At 44.0% G+C, this 27,445-nt stretch overlaps 1 protein-coding gene across 1 annotated transcript in view; it reads right to left on the reverse strand.

Annotated features, from left to right (window-relative positions):
* LOC124711603 (UDP-glucosyltransferase 2-like) overlaps positions 1-24,539 on the reverse strand; it is an 89,184-nt gene extending 64,645 nt beyond the window's left edge. Inside the window, exons 1-2 of the mRNA XM_047241764.1 lie at positions 24,362-24,539; positions 2,868-3,102 (exon numbers count right to left, since the gene is read on the reverse strand). Of these exons, the coding sequence (XP_047097720.1) occupies positions 2,868-3,102; positions 24,362-24,376 (250 nt within the window). The 5' untranslated portion in view covers positions 24,377-24,539. The remainder of the gene's footprint in view (positions 1-2,867; positions 3,103-24,361) is intronic.
* Positions 24,540-27,445: the final 2,906 nt, after the last annotated feature.

A 27,445-nucleotide genomic window follows, 5' to 3' on the forward strand; every position in this document is an offset into this window, starting at 1 on the left:
CCAACATAAAAACCTAAACAGCCTACTTACATCTTAACTAACTCAAACTGACTAATGCTAAGAACAACACACATACACACCCATGTCTGAGGAAGGATTCGAACCTCCGGCAGGAGGGGCCGCGCAGTCCGTGTAATTTCTAAACAGGCCTACGTTCTAAACGTTGTAACTACTGCGAAAGCAGTAATCGGATTCTAAAGAGTGAAACGACTTTCTCCTGAAGAATTGCAGTACTAGGAGCATAAATTACTGCAGTTGCCCTCGAATAAACAAAGCTGATACCGACAAAAAAAAAATGGTTCAAATGGCTCTGAGCGCTATGGGACTCAACATCTTAGGTCATAAGTCCCCTAGAACTTAGAACTACCTAAACCTAACTAACCTAAGGACATCACACACACCCATGCTCGAGGCAGGATTCGAACCTGCGACCGTAGCAGTCCCACGGTTCCGGACTGCAGCGCCAGAACCGCACGGCCACCGCGGCCGGCGATACCGACACGTGTGTAATTAATGTAACTACACTGAAGCGCCAAAGAAACTCGTATAGGCTTGTGTATCAAATACAGAGGTATGTAAACAGGCAGAATACGGCGCTGCGGTCAGCAACGCCTATATAAGGCAAGTGTCTTATGCGGTTGTTAGAATGGTTACTGCTGCTAAAATGCCAGACTATCGGGATTTGAGTGAGTTTGAACGTGGTGTTGTAGTCGGCGCATGAGGGATGGAACACAGCGTCTCCGAGGTAGCCATGAAGTGGGGAGACTTTCCTGTACGACCATTTCACGAGTGTACCGTGAATATCAAGAATCCGGTAAAACATCAAATCTCCGACATCGCTGCGGCTGGAAAAAGATCCTGCAAGAACGGGATCAACAAGAATTGTTCAACGTGACAGAAGTGCATCCCTTCCGCAGATTGCCGCAGATTTCAATGCTGGGCAACCAACAAGTGTCAGCGTGCGAATCAGTCAACGAAACATCATCGACATGGGCTTTCGGATCCGAAGACCCACTCGTTTACCCTTAATGACTATACGACACATAGCTTTACGATTCGCCTGGGTTCGACAACACCGACATTGGACTGTTGGTGACTGGAAACAAGTCGTCTGGTCGGGCCAGTCTCGTTTCAAATTCTATCGAGCGGATGGACGTGTACGGGTATGGGGCAGCCTCATGAATCCACGGACCCTGCATGTCGGTAGGGGACTGTTCGAATTGGTGGAGGCATTGTAATGGTGTGGGGCGCGTGCAGTTGGAGTGATATGGGACCCCTAATACGTTTACAACCATTCAGCGAAACACCATCGATATGAGGTTTCCGAGCCGAAGGTCCACTCGTGTACCCTCGATGGCCTGAGTCCGTCAACACCGACACTGGACTATTCGTGGCTGGAAGCTTGTTACCTGGTTGGACGAGTCTCGTTTGAAGTTGTGTCGAGTGGACGGGCTTGTATGGGTATGGAGACAACCTCATGAATCCATGGACCCTGCATGTCAGCAGAGCACTCTTCAAGCTGGTTTAGGCTCTGTAATGGCGTAACCATCCTGTCTGACCACCTGCACCCATTCATGTCCATTGTCCATTCCAACGGACTTGGGCAATTCCAGCAGGACAATCCGACACCCCACACGTCCATAATTGCTACAGAGTGGCTCCAGGAACACTCATCTGAGTTTAAACACTTACGCTGACCAACAACCTTTCCAGACATGAACGTTATTGAGCGTATCTGCGACACCTTGCAACGTGCTGTTCAGACGAGATCTTACGTATTTATGTTCAGCCATGCAGGATTCATGGTGTCAGTTCCCTCCAGCACTACTTCAGACAATAGTAGAGTTCATGCCACGTCGTGTTGCGGCACTTCTGCGTGCTCGCGGGGTCCATACACGTTATTAGGCAGGTGTACCAGTTTCTTTGGCTCTTCAGTGTATGAAAAGAAATAGTGCGTCATTTAAACAGGACTTTTTGACAGTTAGATCTGAGTGTAAACAGAATTACGGCGTCTTAACCGGTTCTGGCAAAACACTGCCCGGCAAAAAAAGTGGAACATCCACATGACATGGTCGAGTGCTAGTGTAACTTGGTACAGGTACTCACCATCCGCGGGTGTGTCAGTGGTAGTCTGTCGCGCACTGGCTATAACACCACGTTCAAACTCACTTAAATCTTGATAACATGCCACTGTAGCAGCAGTAACCGTTCTAAAAACTGCGCCAGACACTTAATGTCTTATATAGGCGTTGCCGACCGCAGCGCCGTATTCTGCCTGTTTACATATCTCTGTATTTGATTTCGCATACCTATACCAATTTCTTTGGGGCTTCAGTGTATAATGAGTATTACAGTCATAAAATAACGATAATACTCATAGCGAAAAAGTTTAGTTTTCTGCCCGAAACACTATCGAAACGTTTGGTTTTACCCCTCAGAAAATATCATTTTACCCCTCTGGGGGCAATGATACCCATGTTGGGAACCGCTGAGCTATGCAGTACAGTGATATGGATTCGGATCTCTTGTCGATTACACTCTTGACTCGCGTGGAATCTCCACTACCACACTTCACTAACCGGCTCTCCTGTACGAAATTATGTGGCATACATTTCGGTTTACAGCGGTTACTGACCTGACTTCCACTAATCGCCTATGCTAGTCGTCATTACTCGGCTGTACCAAAGTCTTCTGGCTACTTTGCAGGTTTGTGTTGTTTACGAGCTCTAGATAGCACTACGAAGGAAAAGTATGGGAGTGGTGGGTCTCAGGTATAACACATCAGCAGACAGAAAACGGGTTTAGTGGTGAGCTGTTGCCAATTACTCTCTAGATTACGGATCAGAAGAGGAAGGAAATTCACGTACCTCCAAGATCAAAAACAGGGTCGGCCATTTTGAGAAGCTCCCAGTTCTCGTGTTCCTCCTTGAAGGGCGTCACCACGGTGAGGTGGTGGCCCCTCCTGCCCAGCTCCACCAGCATCTCTCGAAAGACGATCCAGTGGCTTTTGCCACCCACGGGAAATAGGGCCAGGATGTTGGCGCCATTCGATGGCAGCACAAAGCAGCACGCCAGAGTAGCCGAGACCAGCAGAGCCACACCCTGTAACGACAAGGTCAGCAGGTGGCAACCACTTCTACATCTGTACTCTCCAAACAGCCCTCAAGTGCCTGGCAGCCATGCACCACAATGTCCCACAAACACTGTCTGATGATACTTGTCTGGACACACATTAATGGACATTACACTCAGGTTACAAAAGTCATGGGATACCTCCTAATATAATGTCGGACTTCGTTTTTCCTGGTGTAGTACATGTAGCTCTACATGGCATGGACTCAACAAGTCTTTGGAGATCCGCTGCAGAACTATTGAGCCACGCTGCCTCGATAGCCGTCCACAATTCCGAAAGTATTGCCAGTGCAGGAATTTGTGCGTGAACTGAACTCTCGATTGGGTCTCGTAAGTGTTCGATGGGATTCATGTTGGACCATCTGGGTGGTCAAACCATCCGCCCAAATTGTCTACAAAGTGTTTCAAATCAATCGTGAACAACTGTGGCCCAGATACATGGTGCATTGTCATCCATAAAAACTCCATCATTGTTTATTAATATGTTGTTGTTGTGGTCTTCAGTCCTGAGACTGGTTTGATGCAGCTCTCCATGCTACTCTATCCTGTGCAAGCTTTTTCATCTCCCAGTACCTATTGCAACCTACATCCTTCTGAATCTGTTTAGTGTATTCATCTCTTGCCCTCCCTCTAAGATTTTTACCCTCCACGCAGCCCTCCAATACTAAATTGGTGATCCCTTGATGCCTCAGAACATCAGAACATGTCCTGCCAACCGATCTCTTCTTCTAGTCAAGTTGTGCCACAAACTCCTCTTCTCCCCAATCCCATTCAATACCTCCTCATTAGTTATGTGATCTACCCATCTAATCTTCAGCATTCTTCTGTAGCACCACATTTCGAAAGCTTCTATTCTGTTCTTGTCTAAACTATTTATCGTCCATGTTTCACTTCCATACATGGCTACACTCCATACAAACACTTTCAGAAACGACTTTCTGACATTAATATCTATTCTCGATGTTAACAAATTTCTTTTCTTCAGAAACGCTTTCCTTGCCTTTGCCAGTATACATTTTATATCGTCTCTACTTCGACCATCATCAGTTATTTTGCTCCCCAAATAGCAAAACTCCTTTACTACTTTAAGTGTCTCATTTCCTAATCTCATTCTCACAGCTTCACCCGACTTAATTCGACTACATTCCATTACCCTAGTGTTGATTTTGTTAGTCTTACAAGGCCAGATCAGTCAATCATCCAGACTGTTGCCCCTGCAACTACTGAAAAGGCTACTGTCCCTCTTCAGGAACCATACGTTTGTCTGGCCTCTCAACAGATACCCCCCTGCTGTGGTTGCACCTACGGTACGGCTATCTGTATCGCTGAGGCACGCAAGCCTCCCCACCAACGGCAAGGTCTATGGTTCATGGAGGGGGGTTTGAGAATATAAAGTGCACGAATGGCTGCAAATAGTCTACAAGCAGTCGAAAATAACCATTTCCAGTCAATGACCCAGTCCAGTCCATTGAACACGGTCCACAACATTGTGGAACCACCATCAACTTGCATAGTGGTGTAAGTTAACGAGCATTGCGCTTTCATTTAAGTATATGACCAAAAGAGTCAGCCTACAGCAACTGTGAAACGAACCCCGTCGTCCAGGACCGCGTGCCTCAAAGGGCGCTGATTCACCACGAGATGGGGAAACTCACAGGTGTATATTGTCTATTGGGTCCTAACCACTGTAGTGTGCGATGACAGCATGACACCTTATTGAATCATTAAGTAATAGAATATTTGTTGTAAAAATTAGTGCATAATAGTTACTTTAGTTCTTTATTTATTTATCAGAAAGCACATTGGTGCAAGGCTACTGGCCGTGACATTCAAAGTTTAGACGGATATTATATTGGTTTTGTGTAAAAGAATTTAACGTTTATTATCTAATGGATATCATTGTTACTTTATTTAGAACGTGAAAGTGGTCAAGCTTTGAAAAAGAAAAATAATGTAGAATAAGCTGTAGCCAATCAGATGGACGGCTTCAGGTAAGGGAACTACTCTAATCAGTTGAGTGACGATGCTCGACGCGCGCGGAAAACACGGCCGGACAAGGGCAGAGAGGGACAGTTCTAGTCGGGACACCAAAGGGGACGGTTCGGCTGGTGACACCAAAAAGAGACAGTGCTGGCGGACACGCGGAAGCGGACTGTCGGTGTTTAGGTTGCTGTGAGATGAAACGACTTAGAAAATTTCGCGTTGTGTGACATCGCGGGACTTAAGTCTCTGAGCGGTGAGCAGCCACGCACCTGGTGTGAACTCTCAACTTTTCGCGAAGATAACGAGGTGGGCCTTGCACCAATGTGCTTTCTGATAAATAAACAAAGAACAAAAGTAACTATTATGCACTAAACTTTACAACAAATATTCTATTACCTAATGATTGAATCAGTTGCTATTTGTGGAGCAAAATAACTGATGATGGTCGAAGTAGAGAGGATATAAAATGTAGACTGGAAATGGCAAGGAAAGCGTTTCTGAAGAAGAGAAATTTGTTAACATCGAGTATAGATTTAAGTGTCCGGAAGTCGTTTCTGAAAGTATTTGTATGGGGTGTAGCGATGTATGGAAGTGAAACATGGACGATAAATAGTTTAGACAAGAAGAGAATAGATGCTTTCGAAATGTGGTGCTACAGAAGAATGGTGAAGATTAGATGGATAGATCACATAACTAATGAGGAGGTATTGAATAGAATTGGGGAGAAGACGAGTTTGTGGCACAACTTGACAAGAGGAAGGGACCGGTTGGTGGGACATGTTCTGAGGCATCAAGGGATCACAAGTTTAGCATTGGAGGGCAGCGTGGAGGGTAAAAATCGTAGAGGGAGACCAAGAGATGAATACACTAAGCAGATTCAGAAGGATGTAGGTTGCAGTAAGTACTGGGAGATGAAGAAGCTTGCACAGGATAGAGTAGCATGGAGGGCTGAATCAAACCAGTCTCAGGACTGAAGACAACAACAACAACAACAACAACAACAACAACGAGGTGGAATATTAGACTTGTATTTCGGGATGAGATTGTGAATGATCGAACTGTGTCAAATGGATATGCGTTCGAGTGTAACAGTAACTCTAAATACGACCACTTCCGCTGGTAGTTTGCTTTCTGAATAAACATTATTCTAACCAAATCGCAACTGTGTGGCCTACATCATTTATGGGTCGTTAATTTAATTCCCGATATTATTATTACTGTTAAGTTATATATGTTCTATGTTGTTTATAGAGGGTCCAAAAAATGTATCCACTGTTTAAAACTCCATAACTGGCAAACTAATTGACGGAGTTGTCTCATCTTTGGTAGTGTAATAGTTTGTAGTTCCGGCAATCGCCGCACAAGCGTTGTATTGCGTTGTTTTGTTTTGTCAGATGACAGACACCAGACAGTCAGTGTTTTGTCGTTAGTTGCACCTAATTACTCGAGTAAACATACCTGGCGCAAGGCTTAGATTCGATGAAAGGAAGTCAGTTTTGAAGTGGTATTTTAAGTACGAAAACATTAATGAGGTTCAACGGTAACGGCGAAACGAGTATCAAACAGAGCCACCGACACGTTTAACGATTCGTCGCATTCGAGACAAATTTGAAGCCTAAGGCTGTGTTAAAGATGTACACAAACAACGATCTGGACGACCTGCAACAGTAACAAGTCCAGCTAACTCCCGTCGTGTGTTACAACAATTCACTCACTCACCACAAAAGTCTGTGAGACAGTGTGCCTGTGAAACTGGAGTGAGTCGCTCAAGTGTTCGGCGTAGAATGGAGTACGGCGAGTGGTTTACTAACATGGTGCGCAACGATGAAGTTTGCAGAGATGACTGTGTGGTCTGACGAGGCACAGTCCAAACTCAGTGGTACAGTAAATCGCCACAATTGCATGTACTGGGCCGCCGAAAATCCGAACGTCGATGTAGACAAAACCGTGAATTTGCCAGGAGTAAATGTGTGGTGTGGGTTGTCTTACCGGGGCCATTCTTCTTTAATGGCACAGTTACTGGTGAGGTGTACCTTCAGAAGCTTCAGACATCCATTTTACCTGCCATCCGAGACTTGTATGGAGACAGAAGAGTTTACTTTCAACAAGATGGTGCCCCAGCCCACTACCAAAATCGTTTTAGGGCGTATCTCGACGAAAATCTACCAGGAATATGCATGGGCCGCAGAGGTGCTGTGGAGTATCCACCACGTTCCCCAGACATAGCTCCTCTGGACTTTTACCTGTGGGGAACACTAAAGGACGTCGTTTATCGACAAACGCCACGCATATTGGATGAACTTTGAGAACCCATCGTACAATCATGTGCAAATAACCAACTGAACACGTTGCAGTCAGCAGTTTGTGCTGCAGTTCGGCGGCATCGTTTGTCTGTGGATGTTAATCGTGACCATTTCGAACACCTACAGTGATATCTTTAAGTTGGACTTTAAACTACACTTTCACCAAAAATGAGACAACTCCGTCAATTACTTAGCAAGTTATGGACTTTTAAACGGTGGATACATTTTCTTGGACCCCTCTGTATGTTATATTCACTTTGTATTTCGCAAACTTGCCATCAGTCAGACAATTTAACCAAAGGGTCACAAGTGCCTAATTTAGGGCGTGTAATGCGACATGTACGGTTCAACCCCAAGATGAGTTTGAGCCAAGACATTTCTACGGAGAGGAACCGCATGTGAGCCCGAACGTCTATGGGATGTTAGCTCCGACTGCCTGGTTGACAACCTGGATCCATGACTTCGTGGGGTCTGTGCCACACACTAACCCCACCATCAGTTCTTACCAACTGAAATCGGGACTTATCTCACAAGCCCAGGGCTTTCCGGTCGTCTAGGCTCCAATGGATATCGTCATGAGCCCAGGAGACGCACAGCAGGTGGTGCCGTGCTATTAGAAAGACGCTCACGTCTACTGTCATAGCCTATTAACGCCAAATTTCGCCGCACTCTCCTAATGAAAACGTTCGTTGTACGTCCCGCATTGATTTCTGCGGTTATTTCACACAGTGTTGCTGCCCTGTTAGCGCTGACAACTCTACGGTGCTGCTCTCGGTCGTCAAGTGAAGGCCGTCGACCCCTGTGTTGTCCGTGGTGAGAGGTGATGCTTGAAATGTGGTACACACGGCACACCCTTGACACGAATTCCCTGAAGATTTCCGAAATAAAATGTCCCATGCGTCTAGTCCCAACTACCACTCTGCACTCAAACTCTGTTAACTCCCGTCGTGGCATCATAATCACGTCAGAAAGCTCTTCACGTGAACCACCCGAGTACAAATGACAGTCCGCCAGAGCACAGACTTTTTACACCTTTTGCACGCTATACCACCGCCATTTGTGTACGTGCATATCGTATCACTATCCCATGACTTCTGTCACCTCGATCTACAGCGTGCAATATTATATCAGCATGAGTTTTGTGCAGTTGATGACGATATACCTAAATCGCCGATTACGATTCTTCAAAGTTCTAAAGATGGTGTATACACAGACGACGACATGTTGGCGAATGGGATTAAGATTTTATTTTCCTTTTGGCACTGAAAAACATTATGAAAATTTTGCACGGATATTTAGATGTCCATTCTAATGGCGAAATGAATAAAAGGACGACGATACTGAACATATTCTCATAAATTGTATGCTGAAAAAAACAGAGACTGCACTAAAATAACGATTTTTCCCATAATGGCGATAATGTCTTGTATATAGACCTTCAGTGTGTAGAATGTGGTGTCACCCGTTGACACCACATGGAGGGCGTGAAAGTTGGCAAAGGAATTGCAAGTTTCTGTCAGATGGCGATACCCATCATGTGGAGTCGGTGGACCCAATGGCGCACGCCCGCTGAGCCACATCCCCAGGACTCCGTACCACGAGCGGCCCCTGCCACTGTGATATGTTGTTGTTGTGGTCTTCAGTCCTGAGACTGGTTTGATGCACCTCTCCATGCTACCCTATCCTGTGCAAGCTTCTTCATCTCCCAGTACTTACTGCAACCTACATCCTTCTGAATCTGTTTAGTGTATTCATCTCTTGGTCTCCGTCTACGATTTTTACCCTCCACGCTGCCCTCCAATGCTAAATTGGTCATCCCTTGGTGCCTCAGAATATGTCCTACCAACCGATCCCTTCTTCTAGGCAAGTTGTGCCACAAACTCCTCTTCTCCCCAATTCTATTCAATACCTCCTCACTAGTTATGTGATCTACCCATCTGATCTTCAGCATTCTTCTGTAGCACCACATTTCGAAAGCTTCTATTCTCTTCTTGTCCAAACTATTTATCGTCCATGTTTCACTTCCATACATACTTTCACAAACGACTTCCTGACACTTAAATCTATACTCGATGTTAACAAATTTTTCTTCTTCAGAAATGCTTTCCTTGCCATTCCCAATCTACATTTTATATCTTCTCTACTTCGACCATCATCAGTTATTTTGCTCCCCAAATAGCCAAACTCCTTTACTACTTTAAGTGTCTCATTTCCCAACCCAATTCCCTCAGCACCACCCGACTTAATTCGACTACATTCCATTATCCTCGTTTTGCTTTTGTTGATGTTCATCTTATATCGCCGGCCTCGGTGGTCGAGCGGTTCTAGGCGCTACAGTCTGGAAACGGGCGACCGCTACGGTCGCAGGTTCGAATCCTGCCTCGGGCATGGATGTGTGTGATGTCCTTAGGTTAGTTAGGTTTAATTAGTTCTTAGTTCTAGGGTACTGATGACCACAGCAGTTAAGTCCCATAGTGCTCAGAGCCATTTGAACCATTTGAACCATCTTATATCCTCATTTCAAGACAGTGTCCATTCCATTCAACTGCTCTTCCACGTCCTTTGCTGTCTCTGACAGAATTACAATGTCATCGGCGAACCTCAAAGTTTTTGTTTCTTCTCCATGGATTTTAATACCTACTCTGAATTTTTTTTTTTTTGTTTCCTTTACTGCTCGCTCAATATACAGATTGAATAACATCGGCCGGCCGCGGTGGTCTAGCGGTTCTAGGCGCTCAGTCCGGAACCGCGCGACTGCTACGGTCGCAGGTTCGAATCCTGCCTCGGGCATGGATGTGTGTGATGTCCTTAGGTTAGTTAGGTTTAAGTAGTTCTAACTTCTAGGGGACTGATGACCACAGATGTTAAGTCCCATAGTGCTCAGAGCCATTTGAGCCATTTTTTTTTAATAACATCGGGGAGAGGCTACAACCCTGTCTCACTCCCTTCCCAACCGCTGCTTCCCTTTCATGCCCCTCGACTCTTATAACTGCCATCTGGTTTCTGTACAAATTGTAAATAGCCTTTCGCTCCCTGTATTTTACCCCTGCCACCTTTAGAATTTGAAAGAGAGTATTCCAGTCCAACATTGTCAAAAGCTTTCTCTAAGTCTACAAATGCTAGAAACGTAGGTTTGCCTTTCCTTAATCTTTCTGCCGCCTAGTCGCGGCTCCGACAGCGTCGTGCGTCCTTTAGATCAGAGAGCCTCATGCTTGTCGATGTTCAGAGCTGAATTCTATTTACTGCAGCAATATTTATAATGCGCCTTCCTTTGCTTGGAGTAATACAAGTTAAGTAGGTCTTCTGTTTGCTTTGTCGACTTGCTCGCTAATCGCTTCTGCTCCTGTCAGCTTTCCTCTCCACAGCTGTTGGTGCAACACTGTGTAACCCACCTCTCCTTGCCATTATCTACCAAGTTGCTCGTAACGTAGAACATATCTGAAAGATGATATTTTAGTGGGAAAGAGAAATACTTTTTCTTAGAAATGACAATATTTTCCATCTGCACTGTTATTAAATGTGTTTATTCACAGTCACTATTTCGAGCTATTGCGCCATTCTCAAGGGACAGATCACTACAAAGTTTGCCGATCCATAATCGTTCCTTTTCAGAGAACTCTGGCCTCGTGTCAACCTCGCTTTCATACTCCATATGCATATTAAGAGTAGATCACATAACTAATGAGGAGGTATTGAATAGAATTGGGGACAACAGGAGTCTGTGGCACAACTTGACTAGAAGAAGGGATCGGTTGGTATGACATGTTCTGAGACATCAAGGGATCACCAATTTAGTACTGGAGGGCAGCGTGGAGGGTAAAAATCGTAGAGGGAGAGCAAGAGATGAATAAACTAAGCAGATTCAGAAGGATGTAGGCTGCAGTAGGTACTGGGAGATGAAGAAGCTTGCACAGGATAGAGTAGCATGGAGAGCTGCATCAAACCAGTCTCTAGACTGCATATTAAGACGGTGGTCTTCGTCATCTATATAAAGGGACGCTGCACTTCCTATGCATACGGGATATGTAGCAGTGGTTGACACGAATACGCTGTTCTATGGAAAGCAGCCATTATGAATCGACGTACTTCATATCGAGCTATCAGTTGAGAATGACGTAATAAGTCGAAATCGCGGTTGCGAATAAATACATCTCAGCCGTAAGATATGGTCATTTCTAAAACATTGCAAGAGTGTGCACAAAAGTAAAAAGAAAACATTCAACTCGAATTACAGCACTGTAATGGAATTGTCCCTATCCAAAATTTCCTGTTGTTGTTGCAGGCATCTTTTAGCAAGAAATTCTTTTAACACGAAAGAATATTTAAATCCCAATCCCGTCAGTATCGTGTTAACGTTTTTGAATGCGTATCGCTAACATTAGGTGCCCCCTTTCCCACAACAAATGTCAACATTCGTTTCAGTTGAACGTTCGCCGTCAAGAATAACGAACAGGGTCGTAGGAGTTAAAAATTCTTCGAACCAATGTACCTGTAACGATACTCCGTATGACAGTATCTCAGTTGTTAGCTCATTATGTGTTACTATGTCGCACACCTGTCGGAAATGTAAAAAGAGGAAACTTTCATGCTCGCCTGCGCCTATAGTTTGCAAGATAACGTGTGTGGATAAAACAACCCGTATTTCTCCAGAGTGTCGATCTTTTACGCCAGCGGACAACTACCTCACTGCTTCCAGCTTCATCTTATCCTAGAAGCACTTATATTCATGAACTTTTGTGCCAGTTTTTGTGCGACGGCCATAAAACCATTATTTATCTCGCCCTACAGCAGGTCTTACGTGACACGTGGCTAACGGAACTGGACCTACAGGCCAATCCAAACGTATGACTGGCCACCGAGTTCACTTGATTAATTTCCAACCTGAACGTCGTGGAACCAACGAAAGATGAACCTGTGAGCGTTAGCGGACGGCATTGCCTTAAGAAACACTACAGTACGTGAGATACGATTCTTACTCGTTGTAACTGAGAAGGAGACACATCCGTCTATATCCAAAACCGGAACATAATGTGTACCAGAACTAAAAAAGCTCCTCCCACAGCACACAAAAGGCGAATATATCCTGAGCAGAGTTAGGGATATAAGAGAAACAGACTAACTTTCTGGCTTATCTGATAGCTTCAAGGACATTTAAATCAAAACATCTTGATATACTCGAAGTTTTACTAGTTAGTATTAGCACTCATGTCATGTAATATAAAGTGTCCTGTCAAGTAAAGTGTGTCACGACGTATAACATCACACATGCCACGTTTACTAGGGCTGGCGAGTCTTCTGGATTTTGGGACAGGATCAGGGACTTATCCCACAAATTGCAGGATGCATTGTGCCAACACCTTGCAGCTAAAACAGCTCACTGCGCTGGGGAAGTAGGGTTAACTTGAAGAAAGCGCGAGTATGTAAAGATGTTTTTATTTAAATATCTTCGAAGCTGCCAGATAAGTCGAAAAGATACTTCCCTTCTGTTACATACCTAACTCCGCCCAGGACGTATTCGTCTTTTTCTTGTGCTGTGGTAAGAGCGTTTTTCATTCTGGTCCCCAGCTTTTACTGTACCATAATTTTGACATTCCTCCGCCATAGCTTGGCGACCGATGTAGATTTTCGTCGACGCGGGAGACAACTGATCCGGTATAGGATTTTTTTTGTCTTCCGAACCATATTGCTTATATCGTGGCAACGGATAAAGCTTTCACAAACCGACAGGACAACCATTAATTACATGTATTTGTCTACCCTAATTACATGTATTTGTCTACCCTCTTACAAAATTTGAACCGATTCACAAAAGTTTGAAGCATATAAGTGGAGCGCGTGAAAAAACCTCACAAAAACGTGTTTTTGCACTTAAAATACGAATGAAGCTAGATTTTTGAAAGCGAGTGTTCGATTTTAACGGAATGCACTTTTTATTTATTTGATCCACTTTATATCGTTTCCGCACATTCCGTTCACATAAGAACAAATTTTACGAGCTACATTTAGCTCAGCTTGAAACCGTCGTTATCTGGGCAATTGATAAAGATTATTCGATAAAAATATTTCCTTAGACTTTATCCTTTTATCTACCTTCGTGCAAAGTTTGGAACGATTCGTACAGGTTTAAAATATAGAACTGAAGCTTGTCAAAAATCTCCCAGAAAAACCTGTTTTTGGCACGTAAAATCAAAACGAAGCAAGGTTTTTCAAACAGTTGAAACTAATCGTAGACCAAGGTCCAATACACCCGTGGACCAAATGCGAACCATCAGTCTCGCTCCAGTCTGGGTGGTTGAAGTGTGGCTGTTTTTGCACGTAAAATCCGAACGGTGAACAATACAAATAGTGCCATTAGTTGAGAATTAATTCATTCAAATGGCTCTGAGCACCATGGGACTTAACTTCTAAGGTCATCAGTCCCCTAGAACGTAGCACTACTTAAACCTAGCCGGCCGTGGTGACCGAGCGGTTCTGGGCGCTTCAGTCCGGAACCGCGTGACTGCTACGGTCGCAGGTTCGAATTCTGCCTCGGACGTGGATGTGTGTCATGTCCTTAAGTTAGTTAGGTTTAAGTAGTTCTAAGTTCTAGGGGACTGATGACCTCAGATGTTGAGTCCCGTAGTGCTCAGAGCCATTTGAACCATTTTTGAACTTAAACCTAACTAATCTAATTACATCACACACATCCATGCCCGAGGCAGGAGCATTAATTCCAGCCCAATTAAAATTTTTCGCGAAAGGAATTAATCGATTCGTTTTCACTGGGCGTCAAATCCGGTTCGTCGTTCAAACCTCGCCTAATATACCGTAACATAGCTGCAGTAAGAAGGATGTTCAAATTGCTATACAAATGACCGCTGGTCCGGGCTACACCAAAAACTTTTTACCCCACGTTCCTAGCTGAAATAGCAACCGAGCATCAAGACCCAACGAAACTGTAATTCTGCGCGCCGTCTTTTGTTACAGCGTTTCGCCGCTAGGATTGTCTTAAGCGTTATTGTTCCATCGATAAAGCAGTCTGTCAAACTAACATGAAGAAAATGAGGATCCAGGTCTAGCGGCCAGTTACTTAACGACGCCCGGAATGTGGTCATCGTTTCTGAAGTGGTGTCGGGCCACATGTTTCCCTAGCGGTTCGAAGCGATGAGATTCAACTGGTGCAAAATCTGGTCTGTACGGTGGGTGTTCCAGTACTGCTCATCGTAAACGCCGGAGCAAATCACACACAACCGAGGCCGCTCGTGGCCGGGCGTTATCGTGCAACAACAGGACACGTTATCAAAGCCGTTTTCTCCGAATCGTCTCCAGCTACTGTTCCAACGTGGCACAGTAACTGCCAGCATTCGGGGTCTCTCCATCGACGAGGGTATAAAGCAAAGGCACGCTACCTGTCGCAAAAGACTGCGGCGACAACTTTCTTGGAGGATAACGTTGTTTCGAATTTCTCACGGAGGAAGACTAGGCTTGTCTCGATGATACCGTTTGGCGTCACCTGGAAGCCTATATAATTTGTGACGCGATTTATTCAACTGATATGAATGTAATGTAACCAAGAAACTAATTCCTGTAATACTATGAGTCATTCTACAAGTCTGATAATATTTTGTGACTAATTTTGTCAATATTTTCCATTAATCGAGGGAGATAAGGAATATGATATTTCAATACGTTCCATGAAAGCATGGAACTGCAAGTGCAATTTATACACACAAGAGCCATGTCACTCGCCCCTGTTTGTTCTGTTTTTCGCCTGTTTGTTCCCTGTATATTTCGAATGCCACTACATCCATAGTACAGACAGATTCTTTTCGTACGTGTCGTGGATTATTTATATATGTTGCGCAGACATTTTAACAGTATCCATTTGATACCGGGAATAAACCAGCTACGTAACTTTTAAGGGCAAGTGATATTGCATTCTGCTTCTTTGCGATAGGTGTCACAGTTCAGATGCACTCGATTTTTGGTAGTTTTCAGTATGATACGGCACTTTATAGTATTACAGAGCATGACGTACATTTTTTCAGTGATAGTCTTGCAAAACGACTTGACAGTACGCTAGTACTTTTGCAAGTGTCCGAAAAACACCGAATTTGCCACGCATTAGCGATTATATCCCTGATAATTCGTCCTTTTTTCTGCTATTTCTGCGTATTTATTTTCTCGTTTTTGCGACCTAAAACACAATTTTTCTTACTGGTGACACTTTGAAGTGTTTATTTAACGCGTTTTACGCACTTGCTCCCAGTTTATTAAATCAATAGTAGACTGAGTAAGAAGGGAAGAAAAAGGCGATCGGAGAATAAATGTACTGTAAAGCAAATACAGTTGGTCATATAAACTAAAATATTGATCACGCATAATCATTCTCCATGTCCTAGACACGCTTAACATGGTCTCCTACTGTAACTTTATATAAAACAAAAGGGTTTGGGCACACATATTATACGAAGACAATTACAGACTCTCACTCTATTGAATTTATCTGTCTCCCGTCTTTCAAATCTATATACATAATCGACAAGTCACTGATAAATGCTTGGAAGATAGTATTTGCTGAAACAACTAACCATTCCCTTTCCTGTTCCACTAGCAAATTTACAAGAGCAAGCGATTGTTTGTAAGCTTTTGTACGAGCCGTAATATCTATTATATAGTCATAAAATCGTAGAAAAATAGGTCTAATAATCAAGCCTTAGTTATAATGCGTCTCGAAATTTTTAAACATAGTACCCATGAAAAGTTACCATCCATTCTTTCAAATATTTTTCTGTGCATCAGTAGCAACAACAGTAATTCACCATCGCTATTACACTATCAACAAACGGTGAAAACACAAAAAAAACTCTTGATATTATAAACTTCAAACTCTGCGGAAAGCACACACGCAGAGCGAAGTCCCGAAAACACGTGACAATCCTTGTTCAATGTTAACAACATGCGCAGAACGTAATGCTCACTCCAGAGACATTTACTCTATAGGTTAGTTGCAGGTTACGTTACGTTGTCATTTGTTGAAAGAGAGCGTAACATTTCCATTAAAAATAAATAACTTTCTGCCTACGTATTGAGATTACGTCACGCTATGTATATTTAAGACGCATTTACTCCCGCTCAAGATATACGTGGCGTTCCAGAAACAATATTCAGAGTTTAAACTGCTACGTTACATTATCGTTTTTGTAGGTTGCTACCGACGCCTGCGCGCGTATTTCAAACCACACGTAGTAATCGACACTGACTTATACGAAATAACTAAATTAATTCTACAGCACAACAGTTAGGCAGAAAGGAGGTAATGGTAGAGCTGATACTCTCTTCATGACGGGAGCGAAAGAACTTGCCCCCCTTCTAACAGCCGTGTACCGCAAGTCTCTAGAGGAACGGAATGTTCCAAATGATTGGAAAAGAGCACAGGTAGTCCCAGTTTTCAAGAAGGGTCGTCGAGCAGATGCGCAAAACTATAGGCCTATATCTCTGACATCGATCTGTTGTAGAATTTTACAACATGTTTTTTGCTCGCGTATCATGTCATTTCTGGAAACCCAGAACCTACTCTGTAGGAATCAACATGGATTCCGGAAGCAGCGATCGTGTAAGACTCAACTCACTTTATTTGTTCATGAGACCCAGAAAATATTAGATACAGGCTCCCAGGTAGATGCTATTTTCCTTGACTTCCGGAAGGAGTTCGATACAGTTCCGCACTGTCGCCTGATAAACAAAGTAAGAGCCTACGGAATATAAGACCAGCTGTATGGCTGGATTGAAAAGTTTTTAGCAAACAGCGCACAGCATGTTGTTCTCTATGGAGAGACGTCTACAGACGTTAAAGTAACCTCTGGCGTACCACAGGGGAGTGTTATGGGACCATTGCTTTTCACAATATATATGTAAATGACCTAGTAGATAGTGTCGGAAGTTGCATGCGGCTTTTCGCGGATGATGCTGTAGTATACAGAGAAGTTCCAGCATTAGAAAATTGTAGCGAAATGCAGGAAGATCTGCAGCGGATAGGCTCTTGGTGCAGGGAGTGGCAACTGATCCTCAACATAGACAAATGTAATGTATTGAGAATACATAGAAAGAAGGATCCATTATTGTATGATTATATGATAGCGGAACAAACACTGGTAGCAGTTATTCTGTAAAATATCTGGGAGTATGCGTTCGGAACGAATTGAAGTGGAATGATCATATAAAATTAATTGTTGTTAAGACGGGTGCCAGGTTGAGATTGATTGGGAGAGTCCTTAGAAAATGTAGTCCATCAACAAAGGAGGTGGCTTACCAAACACTCGTTCGGCCTATACCTAAGTATTGCTCATCAGTGTGGGATCCGTACCAGGTCGGGTTGACAGAGGAGATAGAGAAGATCCAAAGAAGAGCGGCGGGTTTCGTCACAGGGTTGTTTGGTAAGCGTGACAGCGTTACGGAGATGTTTACCAAACTCAAGTGGCAGACTCTGCAAGAGAGGCGCTCTGCATCGCGGTGTAGCTTGCTGTCCAGGTTTCGAGAGGGTGCGTTTCTGGATGAGGTATCGAATATATTGCTTCCCCCTACTTATACCTCCCGAGGAGATCGCGAATGTAAAATTAGAGAGATTCGAGCGCGCACGGAGGCTTTCCGGCAGTCGTTCTTCCTGCGAACCATACGCGAGTGGAAGAGGAAAGGGAGGTAATGACAGTGGCACGTAAAGTGCCCTCCGCCACACACCGTTGGATGGCTTGCGGAGTATAAATGTAGATGTAGATGTAGAGTCATGTGATCGTAACACGATTCGTGCCCTGTGACGATACGGTGCGGGAATGGAGGACCACCCTGCGCCTGATACCGCACCAGGTGGTGGAGAGTCAGTTTCCAACGGCTTGGCTCTGTTGCCGCCTGGGAGCTGCCCAGCGATAACACGCCTTCCGCTAGTCCAGGGTGCCGTGGCGCGATATCTGCTACTCCGTTGGAGCAGCTGTGGAGTTGGTGCGTAGTCTGCCACTCGTGAATGCAATGGTCGTTTCGAGGGAACTATTCGACACGGCCCTAGTTGTCATCTCAAGAGCACCCACCTCGAAGTATGGTCTTTCCCTGTCTCGCCTATCCGTTCTGCCTTTATCAAATTCATGGCACCAAACACACACCTGTTTTTATGACACTATACTCATCCCGTAAACTTCCACTAGTTGCCGATGAAGTGCAACTGGCTAATGTTTTGTTCAAACGCTAAAAACCTACCTACACGTCGCTCTGCAAACGCCGACCATGTTTCCGTCAACGCCTCCATCTTGAGACTGCGTATCAACACGCAGCGACACAGGTACACAGGTACACACGTTCTACAATTGGCGCCGTTTGAAACCTTTTATCTTTACTTGTACCGAGACATTCACTTTAAATCGAACGGGGTATTTACACCTTACTTACTGAGCCAAAGTCTTGATTCTGCCTGTTCGACCAACAATAATGGTAAGGTCAGCTCAATGATTCCTTACTGCCTTGTGACAACGAAGCCCCACTACTTGCTACATCGCGAAGTAGAAAGACAACTTTGCACGTTTCTTAATATCAGTTGTACCATGTTAAAGCGAAACACCGAACAGTACTGTACTTATTCCCGCCCGTGTTACTTGGTGATTTCATTACATTCATTAGCTTTGGCCCTTGAAGAATGTATAAAACGTGAAAAATAGTAAGAACAAATAATAAGTCAGACAACAGGCAAATCCGCAAGAGCGTGGAGAAAAACAGCAACAGCATCGGTGTTGTAAACCAGGAAGCTAAATGCGATTTTCACACGGGGCAAATAATTTTTACCGGAAAATCGACTCCAAAATCATTTGAAAGTAGAATTCCCCGACCTCAAATTCATGAACGTTGATGCAGGTGCGGTACGTCAGATACGAGTGGAAGAGACGCAGGTACTGGAACGAGATTGCCATTACCTGGGAGTACTGGTGAAAGGAGAGGGTCAGAACTCTCCATTACATTGATTAAATATTACACTGAGTATCGAAAAGAATTTAGACAACTTCAGACTATTCGTTGCATTGTGTAAGATTCTGCTATTCTCTATGGAAACAAATAAGCACTCAGATATCGGTAGTAACAATCTGATGGCGAAACACGGGAGCGCGATTCAAAGCATTGTTGTGAGACGACGTCTGTCTGCGAGAGTAAAATTTCAGTAGTGTTGGTCGAGAGTAGAGATGGGCAAACTGAAACACTTAACTGTTTCGAAACAAATGAAACAGTACAATGTAATGTTTCGATACGCTGTTTCGAAACAGTGAAACAGTTTGTGTTTTGTAATCTAATAAACCTACACATTTTATCATCTTGAATGTCTACTGTATAAGTTGTGTTGTTGTTGTGGTCTTCAGTCCTGAGACTGGTTTGATGCAGCTCTCCATGCTACTCTATCCTGTGCAAGCTTTTTCATCTCCCAGTACCTACTGCAACCTACATCCTTCTGAATCTGCTTAGTGTATTCATCTCTTGGTCTCCCCCTACGATTTTTACCCTCCACGCTGCCCTCCAATACTAAATTGGTGATCCCTTGATGCCTCAGAACTGTATAAGTATGTCCATATAAACACAAATGAGGTGCAAGAGCGCTAATCATTTCGCAGAAAGTATGAAACTATCACTTGGGAGTCTTGGGCAGTTTCGTATTTCCTGCAGCAAATGTGCTGCTTTCGTGTTGTGTGACTTTCATACTTTTCAATTGGCTGAGGACAGCCATAGCTGAAGACAGAAGAACCACCACGAACGGAACTGGAGGTGGGAGCAAACTGCAGAAACAACGAATATGCTACTGGGATTCCCACATTCCGTTAGTATGGGTAATATACCCATCCTGCTAATTTCCATGCACACAAAGGAAATCATTGTGGATAATAGGCACAGTGACTATAGACTCACAGATAACACCAAATAATTCGAATAAATAACAAAGTATGACAGAAAAAATTTTGCCTTTCAAGGTGTTTCGAACCGTTACTATAAAGTCACCATGTTTCCCAGCCCTTCCCGTTCACCACTGCACTATCAGTGATATGTCAAACAGATTGCTTGTAATTATACCTAGATCAAATTTATGTATATATCTAATAACTGTCACTCTACGCCTTTTTTTATTCAGAATGTTGTAGGCTTACTTGCGTTTCTTAATACGATTACTGTACATGAAAAGAGAAGCGTATGTTATAAAAAAAAGTGTAATTTAACCCAATCATTTTCACATATTTATTATTTTGAATGTGAATAGTATGCGTTGTTTCATTGTTTGGTTAGTGTTTATAAAGCAGATGTTACGCCATTTCGTAATAGGACAGTCAGCTAGAAACGAAGCTTTATTTTCGGATATCTTAAGCTTCATTCTATTGCTTGTCAAAAATATTTCGCCACTCTTGAAAGTGTTTCATTAAGTGTTATGTTGTGTTTCAGTGTCTGTGCCGAGCCCGAATCTCGTACGACACAGAGCGGAATGAAACATCACTGTTTCGATACAATTAGTCCGTTCCAAGCGCAGGTGGACTGAAACAGCCTTATTTTGAAACAACGATACAGTTTCTGTGTCTGGCTCGAGATCGAATCTGGTGCGGTTATCCGAGACAGGGGCGGAATGAAACACCACGGTTTCGAAACAGTGAACCACAGCCGTTCCGAAACACTGAAACAGTTCCACGTATCGATACACTGTATCGAAACATAGAAACAGTGGCCAAGTCTAGTCGAGAGCTTTGAGGCAGAAGACGTGTCACGCTGCCCTCACGGCGGTGATGGCAGATCTCACCACACTCAAGGCCTGATTTCATTTATGTGGCCAGGAGAGACTTACATGGCTTAACCACGACTGAAGATGGAATTAGAGGTAAAATTCGCAAGCATAGCGTAAAGCGCAATTGCAGGGTTAGGCTCGCGATTGTTAGTCCGAGTTTGCAATAATCCCGTGTTTCGCTTGTCAGTCAAAGAAGCCTCCTTATCCTGCAAATAATAATAATTATGCTCCACATCTAATTCATAAATATTCTGTGGTTATTAAATGTTAATGTAACTTTGAAATTAAAATAATTTGTTAATCAGGCACTCAGCCATTATTGATACTTATATGGTCATTGTCAGGCATTTCGACAATATTAATACTTGTCAACCTGTTATTGATCATGATGATTCGTGAAGTTTTTAAATAGACCTACTTTATGAAATTCCTTCTTACAAGTTATTTAGTAGTTAACAGAACCCAAGCAAACCCCTTTTTATTAAATTCATTCTTAGTAACAATAAGCTCTAGCCCATGCTGCTGCATGCTGCAGTGAATTGCTGTAAACCACTTGGAAAAAGGTAGTCATCTAATGAGGTGACTGCAAAACTTAGGGCCAAAATAGAGACAATAAACATCACAACATGTCATGTACTCTAATCCAGTAAATTTCGTTGCACAAGCCAGATTCTGTGCCACTTGTAAATTCTTATTCAAGTACGTAGTCAGAAAGCTTAACCAAATGTCAGTTTTAAGTTTTTCATGTAACGATCTGTTGAGGGTTTAAATGACAGTGAAACTGACGCTCATACAACATGCACATAGTGTTATGGGGGTTAGATTCCGATTACTGATAGCTCAGGGTGCTTATCGAGTCCATTTTCACAGACGATCATCGGCTTTGTTTGTTGTAGGCACGTTACACTCGATACTTCACGTTCAGCTGTCTGCTGTAATACGCCTTTCTGCCCCTTCAGTTAAAGATTTACTATTTAATGCGTCTGGCACCTTATACATTAGTTTTAGCAGTGTAGTAGATCTGTTACACTTTCTAAGTGTTCTGCCAATAAAACGCAGTCTTTGGTTTGACTTCCCCACAACATTTTCTGTGTAATCTTTCCAATTTAAATTGTTCGTAATTGTAATTCCTAGGTGTTTAGTTGAATTTACCGCATTTAAATTAGACTGATGTATCGTGTAACCGAAGTTTAACGGATTGCTTTTAGCACTCATGTGAATGAGTTCACACTCTTCGTTATTTACGGTCAATTGCCAATTTTTGCGCCATATAGATATCTTTTCTAAATTATTTTGCAGTTTGTTTTGATCTTCTTATGAGTTTACAAGGCGATAAACGACAGCATCATCTGCAAACAGGCTAAGACGGCTGCTCGGATTCTCTCCCAAATAAGGAACAGCAGAGGGCCTATTACACTACCTTGGGGAACGCCAGAAATCACTTCTGTTTTACTCAACGACTTTCCGTCAATTCCTAAGAACTGTGACGTCTCTGACGGGAAATCACGAATCCAGTCACACAACTGAGACTATATTCCATAAGCATGCAATTTAACTAGAAGCTGCTTGTGTGGTACAGTGTCAAAGAGTCCTGAAAATCTAGAAATACGGAATAAGTTTGAAATCCCTTCTCAAATGCATTCAACACTTTGTATGAGTAAAGAGCTAGTTACGTTTCACAAGAACGATGTTTTATAAATCCGTGTTGACTGTGTGTCAGTAGACCGTTCTCATAACGTTCGAACATAATATATGTTCCAAAATCGTGCTGCATATCGAAGTTGATGATATGGGCTTGTAATTTAGTAGATTACTTGTCCTATTGCCTTTCTTGAATATTGATGTGACCTGTGCAACTTTCCTGTCTTTGGGTACGGATCTTTCGTCGAGCGAGCGATTATATATCGGACATGCCTGAAAAAACAGATACCATCTTAGTAAATATATAGTTAAGGCTCACCGGCCACTTGACCATCTTCTTCTTCTGTGCGAATGCTCAAACAGTGCCCGAACTCTTACGGGAATCGGCAACGCGCCGCGAGTAATGAGTATAATGGGCGGGGGCACTACGAATGTAGTGCGGGACAATACGTTGAGAATGTGGGTTTCGCGGGAGGCGTGCCAGAGATAAATCCCTGCAGTCGCGCTATCCTCTGTGTCCTCGGTGGCTCAGATGGATGCCGGCACGGTAGCTCAGCGTGTTCGGTCAGAGGGTTTAGCTACCCTCTGTAACAAAAAAACTGAGTGAACGAATCAACGATCGACCTGAACAGGCGTCATCGACGTCCGCCACGAACAAAATTCAACGAACAATCTAGAACAAATTGAGATAAAAAAAATAAATAAATAAATAAAAAAAAAGATGGATAGAGCGTCTGCCATGTAAGCAGGAGATTCCGGGTTCGAGTCCCGGTCGGGGCACACATTTTTATCTGTCCCCGTAAGCAGCTGAGGGTGTTCATTTCATTGTAATTTCATTCTAATGAGCTGCTTGGTCACCGATGGTATCTGTTCTTTCGGACATGTCCGAAAAAACAGATACCTTCTTAGTAAATATAAAGACCTGCTTTTGTTACCGTGTTTAAGGTGCTTCACTATTCCGAGGACATACGTCGCTCTGCATGTTAATACATTCTTTTATGCGTAATTTTAAGACGACACTGTGAGCTCAGAATGAATCTATCGCCATGCAGAGGAGTCGACGCTTGTCTGAAACTTCTTGTCGAGTTGAAAGTGTTTGTGGGACTGGGGTTCGAACATGGGACCTCGCCCCACGCTGGCAGCGCTCTTCAGGGCACGCCTCACGCCACAGGAAGTATCCGGGTTCGAATCACGGTCCGGGCATTCAGTTTTAATCTCGCAGGAAGAGACGTAATACTGTATATGCCCCGATTCCGGTCATAGTTGTGAGACAGCATCGCTGCATAAGCGTGCGTAACAAAGTCTGTGTATTAATTGTGGGAGCAATATTTTCTCTGTGGTGTAATTTTTGGTACCTTGATAAAAAGATAGTAAAATAAAATAAAATAAAATAAATATCTGGGGATATTACTGCTTCTGGAAAGGTACGTATCAGACATACAATTTTAGCTTTCCAAACGTGATCGAGACGCCATGTCTTCCATTAACACCGAAACTAGATTATCCTCCGCAGGATGTTTCTTTGACGTACCTGTTTCCTCGTCATGTCTTCGGATAGGACGACGGAACGCTAGTGATTTTCACCACACCGCGCACGAGAAAGATCAGTTCTGACGGGCAGCAACGTACAACGGAGCGACACTCGGATGCTGTCTGTACAACGCCCGCTGCTCAACGCTGAAGCACTGAAGATCGTCTCCCGAGTCCCTGACACTGCACGTATTACGTCAGGCTGCGGCAATGCCAGACAGAGTAACCGCACAGTTGTGTAACGCCGCCGTGAGCGATAATTCTGAGATAGAACGGGAACTATTGATAAGGTGCATGACGAGCGAAAACGACTTGCATTTTCTGCGATAATTTGTGCGGTCTTTGTGACTGGTCAGGCAGCATTCTCAATATTAATAAAGAAAAATACACAGTGCTGTAAGTTCACTGCTGACGTCCATTTATACGCATCAGTGTTGAGATTGGTACCGAACGAGCCCTAAGCAAGGCGCAACGAGACGTTCAGCTGTCGGAAACACCTGAAACTCGTGGTTTCAGCAGTTAACCTGTCTCTTAGCTGCTCACAGTTTCCACTTCCAAGAGTTTCCTCCAGCTTCGGGCAACCGGCAGTGAGTAGCTTTAGGATTAGACACTGTGTCGTGACAAGCTTTATTGTTATCCAGTGAACACCAAGAAATACACTGAATCTAATGAATGACACTGGGGATGCCATATTCCTCAGTGCGATATTTCACGAGACTTGGAAAGAAGTCTCCAGTATTAACCCTGTTACTCCCTCGCTTCGCGAGATAACTCACACCTTCCTATTGAAAAATTAAATGAATAAATAAGTAATAAAGAAACAGGTTCTTCCCTTAAGCAGTAACGTAGAATATTTGAAAAAAATGAAAGCTCGATTTACATCAACGTCTGCATGTAAATCTATACTGCATTACGGTGTGTGGGGAGGGTTCGGTCGTATCGCTATCTTAGCTCCCAATCACAGGTCCTCCCCCGCGAATACTGCGTGGGAAGAGTGACAGTCCATAAGCTTCTCTGATATTTTCGTCATGGTCATTTGGCGAGTCGCATGTAGGGGAAACAATATGTTGCCCGTATTTTCATGCAACGTACGCTATCGCAAATTCAGCAGTAAATATCTCCGTGGTGCGTATCGCGTCTCTTGTCTGCCACTGGAGATTGCTGAGTATCGCAGTAACACTCTCGGGCCCCGTGCCGAAAGATTTCCCTTCCATTTCTCCCAATCTGCTAAAAGGTCGCAGTGCGATGAGCGATACTCAAGGACTCGTCGAACGAGTGTTCAGTGAGCCACTTCTTTTGTGGGTTAGTTACATTTCGTTAAGTCCTCCCAGCCTATCTCAGACTGGCAAAAACACTGTCTGATAAAAAAAAAGTGGAACACCCCGAAGTGGAGGACGCGCCGAAATGAAACATCACAGGTTTAGAGGGAACGTGTTCTTGTTTCAGTGATTGCAAATTCGAGTAAAATTTACAGAGAAACTGGCAGTATGTGTCACTTTCCAGTATGATGATGCACTCCCTCTGGAATGGAGGTATACGCTGGTTCAGTTGCGAAGGGTACAGGGTGTCATAAAGCAGTTGCATGTTCTATTGGGGCAGATCTGGGAATCTTAGTATCCATGGGCGTGGCTCAACATCACGCTGGCAGTTCATAGAGACACGTGCACGAGCATCGTCCTGTTGAAAAATGCCACCGTGATACTGCCACGTGAGAGGCAACGCACGAGGACGCAAGATGTCCGTGGTGTACTGGTGTGCTGTCAGAGTTCCCTCAGACACTACCAGCCGAGACCTGAAGTCATGCACGATTGGCCCCCACATCATGACAGAAGGACTTAAAACTGCCGAGCCTCTCCAAAACATTGTAAGGAGCGGACATCACCCTAGCTCACAGCACCACTCGAGTCACGGCCATTTGTCTTGTGGCGTCAATGACACCCTTCACATGGCATAGTAATTCCCTGGTCTGGCTCCTGCTAGGCTAATGGTGTGCGATGACACAGAATATTGTTGCTTGGAGTCCATTATTTGTTCTCAAATGACAGTCACAGATGTGAATTGTTTACGATGTGCACAGTGCACGATACGGCGACCCTCCCATGTGGTGGTCTGGCGTGGTTGACGGGAACCTTGACAACGAGTTTGCCTGCCGTGACATTCCCATGCAGTCCCAACATCACAGTACTGTCACGACCGAATGCCCTGTAAATCTGGATATTGCCCGATTCGTCCGGTTGGCCAAATGAAGCCCCACATTCAGGACTCTTTCGAACTCTGTAAGGTGATGGTAAGCAAGGGACTTCTCCGCATCCCTCACGGTAATCACTCAACATCTGACGCTGTCCACGCCACTTATAGGCCCTGTCTCTTCCCGACCCTGGTAACAATATGCAGTCCTAAAGCATCGACAGCAGACTGACGACACAGTGCCGCGAAATGGCACCGAGAAGGTGTTGACTCGAGGGCCGGTGGAAACAGCAGGCTGTGCCACACCTCCAGCAAGACAGAGTTCAGCGCCCCCTGTCAACACTGATTTAACCAGCTGCTCATTGCTGGTTGGCACACTTCAGTCGCAGACTTTGAGAGCATCGGTGCTGAGTAATAGGAAAACATTACTTACCCTGCTTTCTGCGAGTAGTAATAGAGACTAAAGTACTTGCAAGTAGGAGGCACAGGAAGTCACTTCATAAAGAGAACTTAAGTTTCTTTTCCTTTTAGAAATAAAGCTTTCAATTAATCTTCAAGCGTTTTGTACAGATGATATAGGATTCCTCCCATAGGCTCTTCTTCCTTGTTTTGTGTTGGTGCTGACACAACACACCATACTAGTCCTGAACGACGCTAAGGCACTCTCGTGGCCATTCCACTGGTCAGAGGGAATTGCAACTCGAACGTGCCCTCTAATGCCTGGAACTTGAAGTTGCGTTGACATCCGGCCTCGCCTTCTGTGTCCTACACTTTGTTTGTCAGGAAAGTAAAATTAATGTGAAGATGGGATCACTTTCAAATCTGCTGCTTCACGGCGCACACACAAACTGAGAAGAGGGCGCCATACTCAGCCCCTGTTGTAATTGTGACATCACGT

The sequence above is a fragment of the Schistocerca piceifrons genome, chromosome 8, assembly GCF_021461385.2.
Source record: "Schistocerca piceifrons isolate TAMUIC-IGC-003096 chromosome 8, iqSchPice1.1, whole genome shotgun sequence".
In the NCBI taxonomy this organism is placed as follows: domain Eukaryota; kingdom Metazoa; phylum Arthropoda; class Insecta; order Orthoptera; family Acrididae; genus Schistocerca; species Schistocerca piceifrons.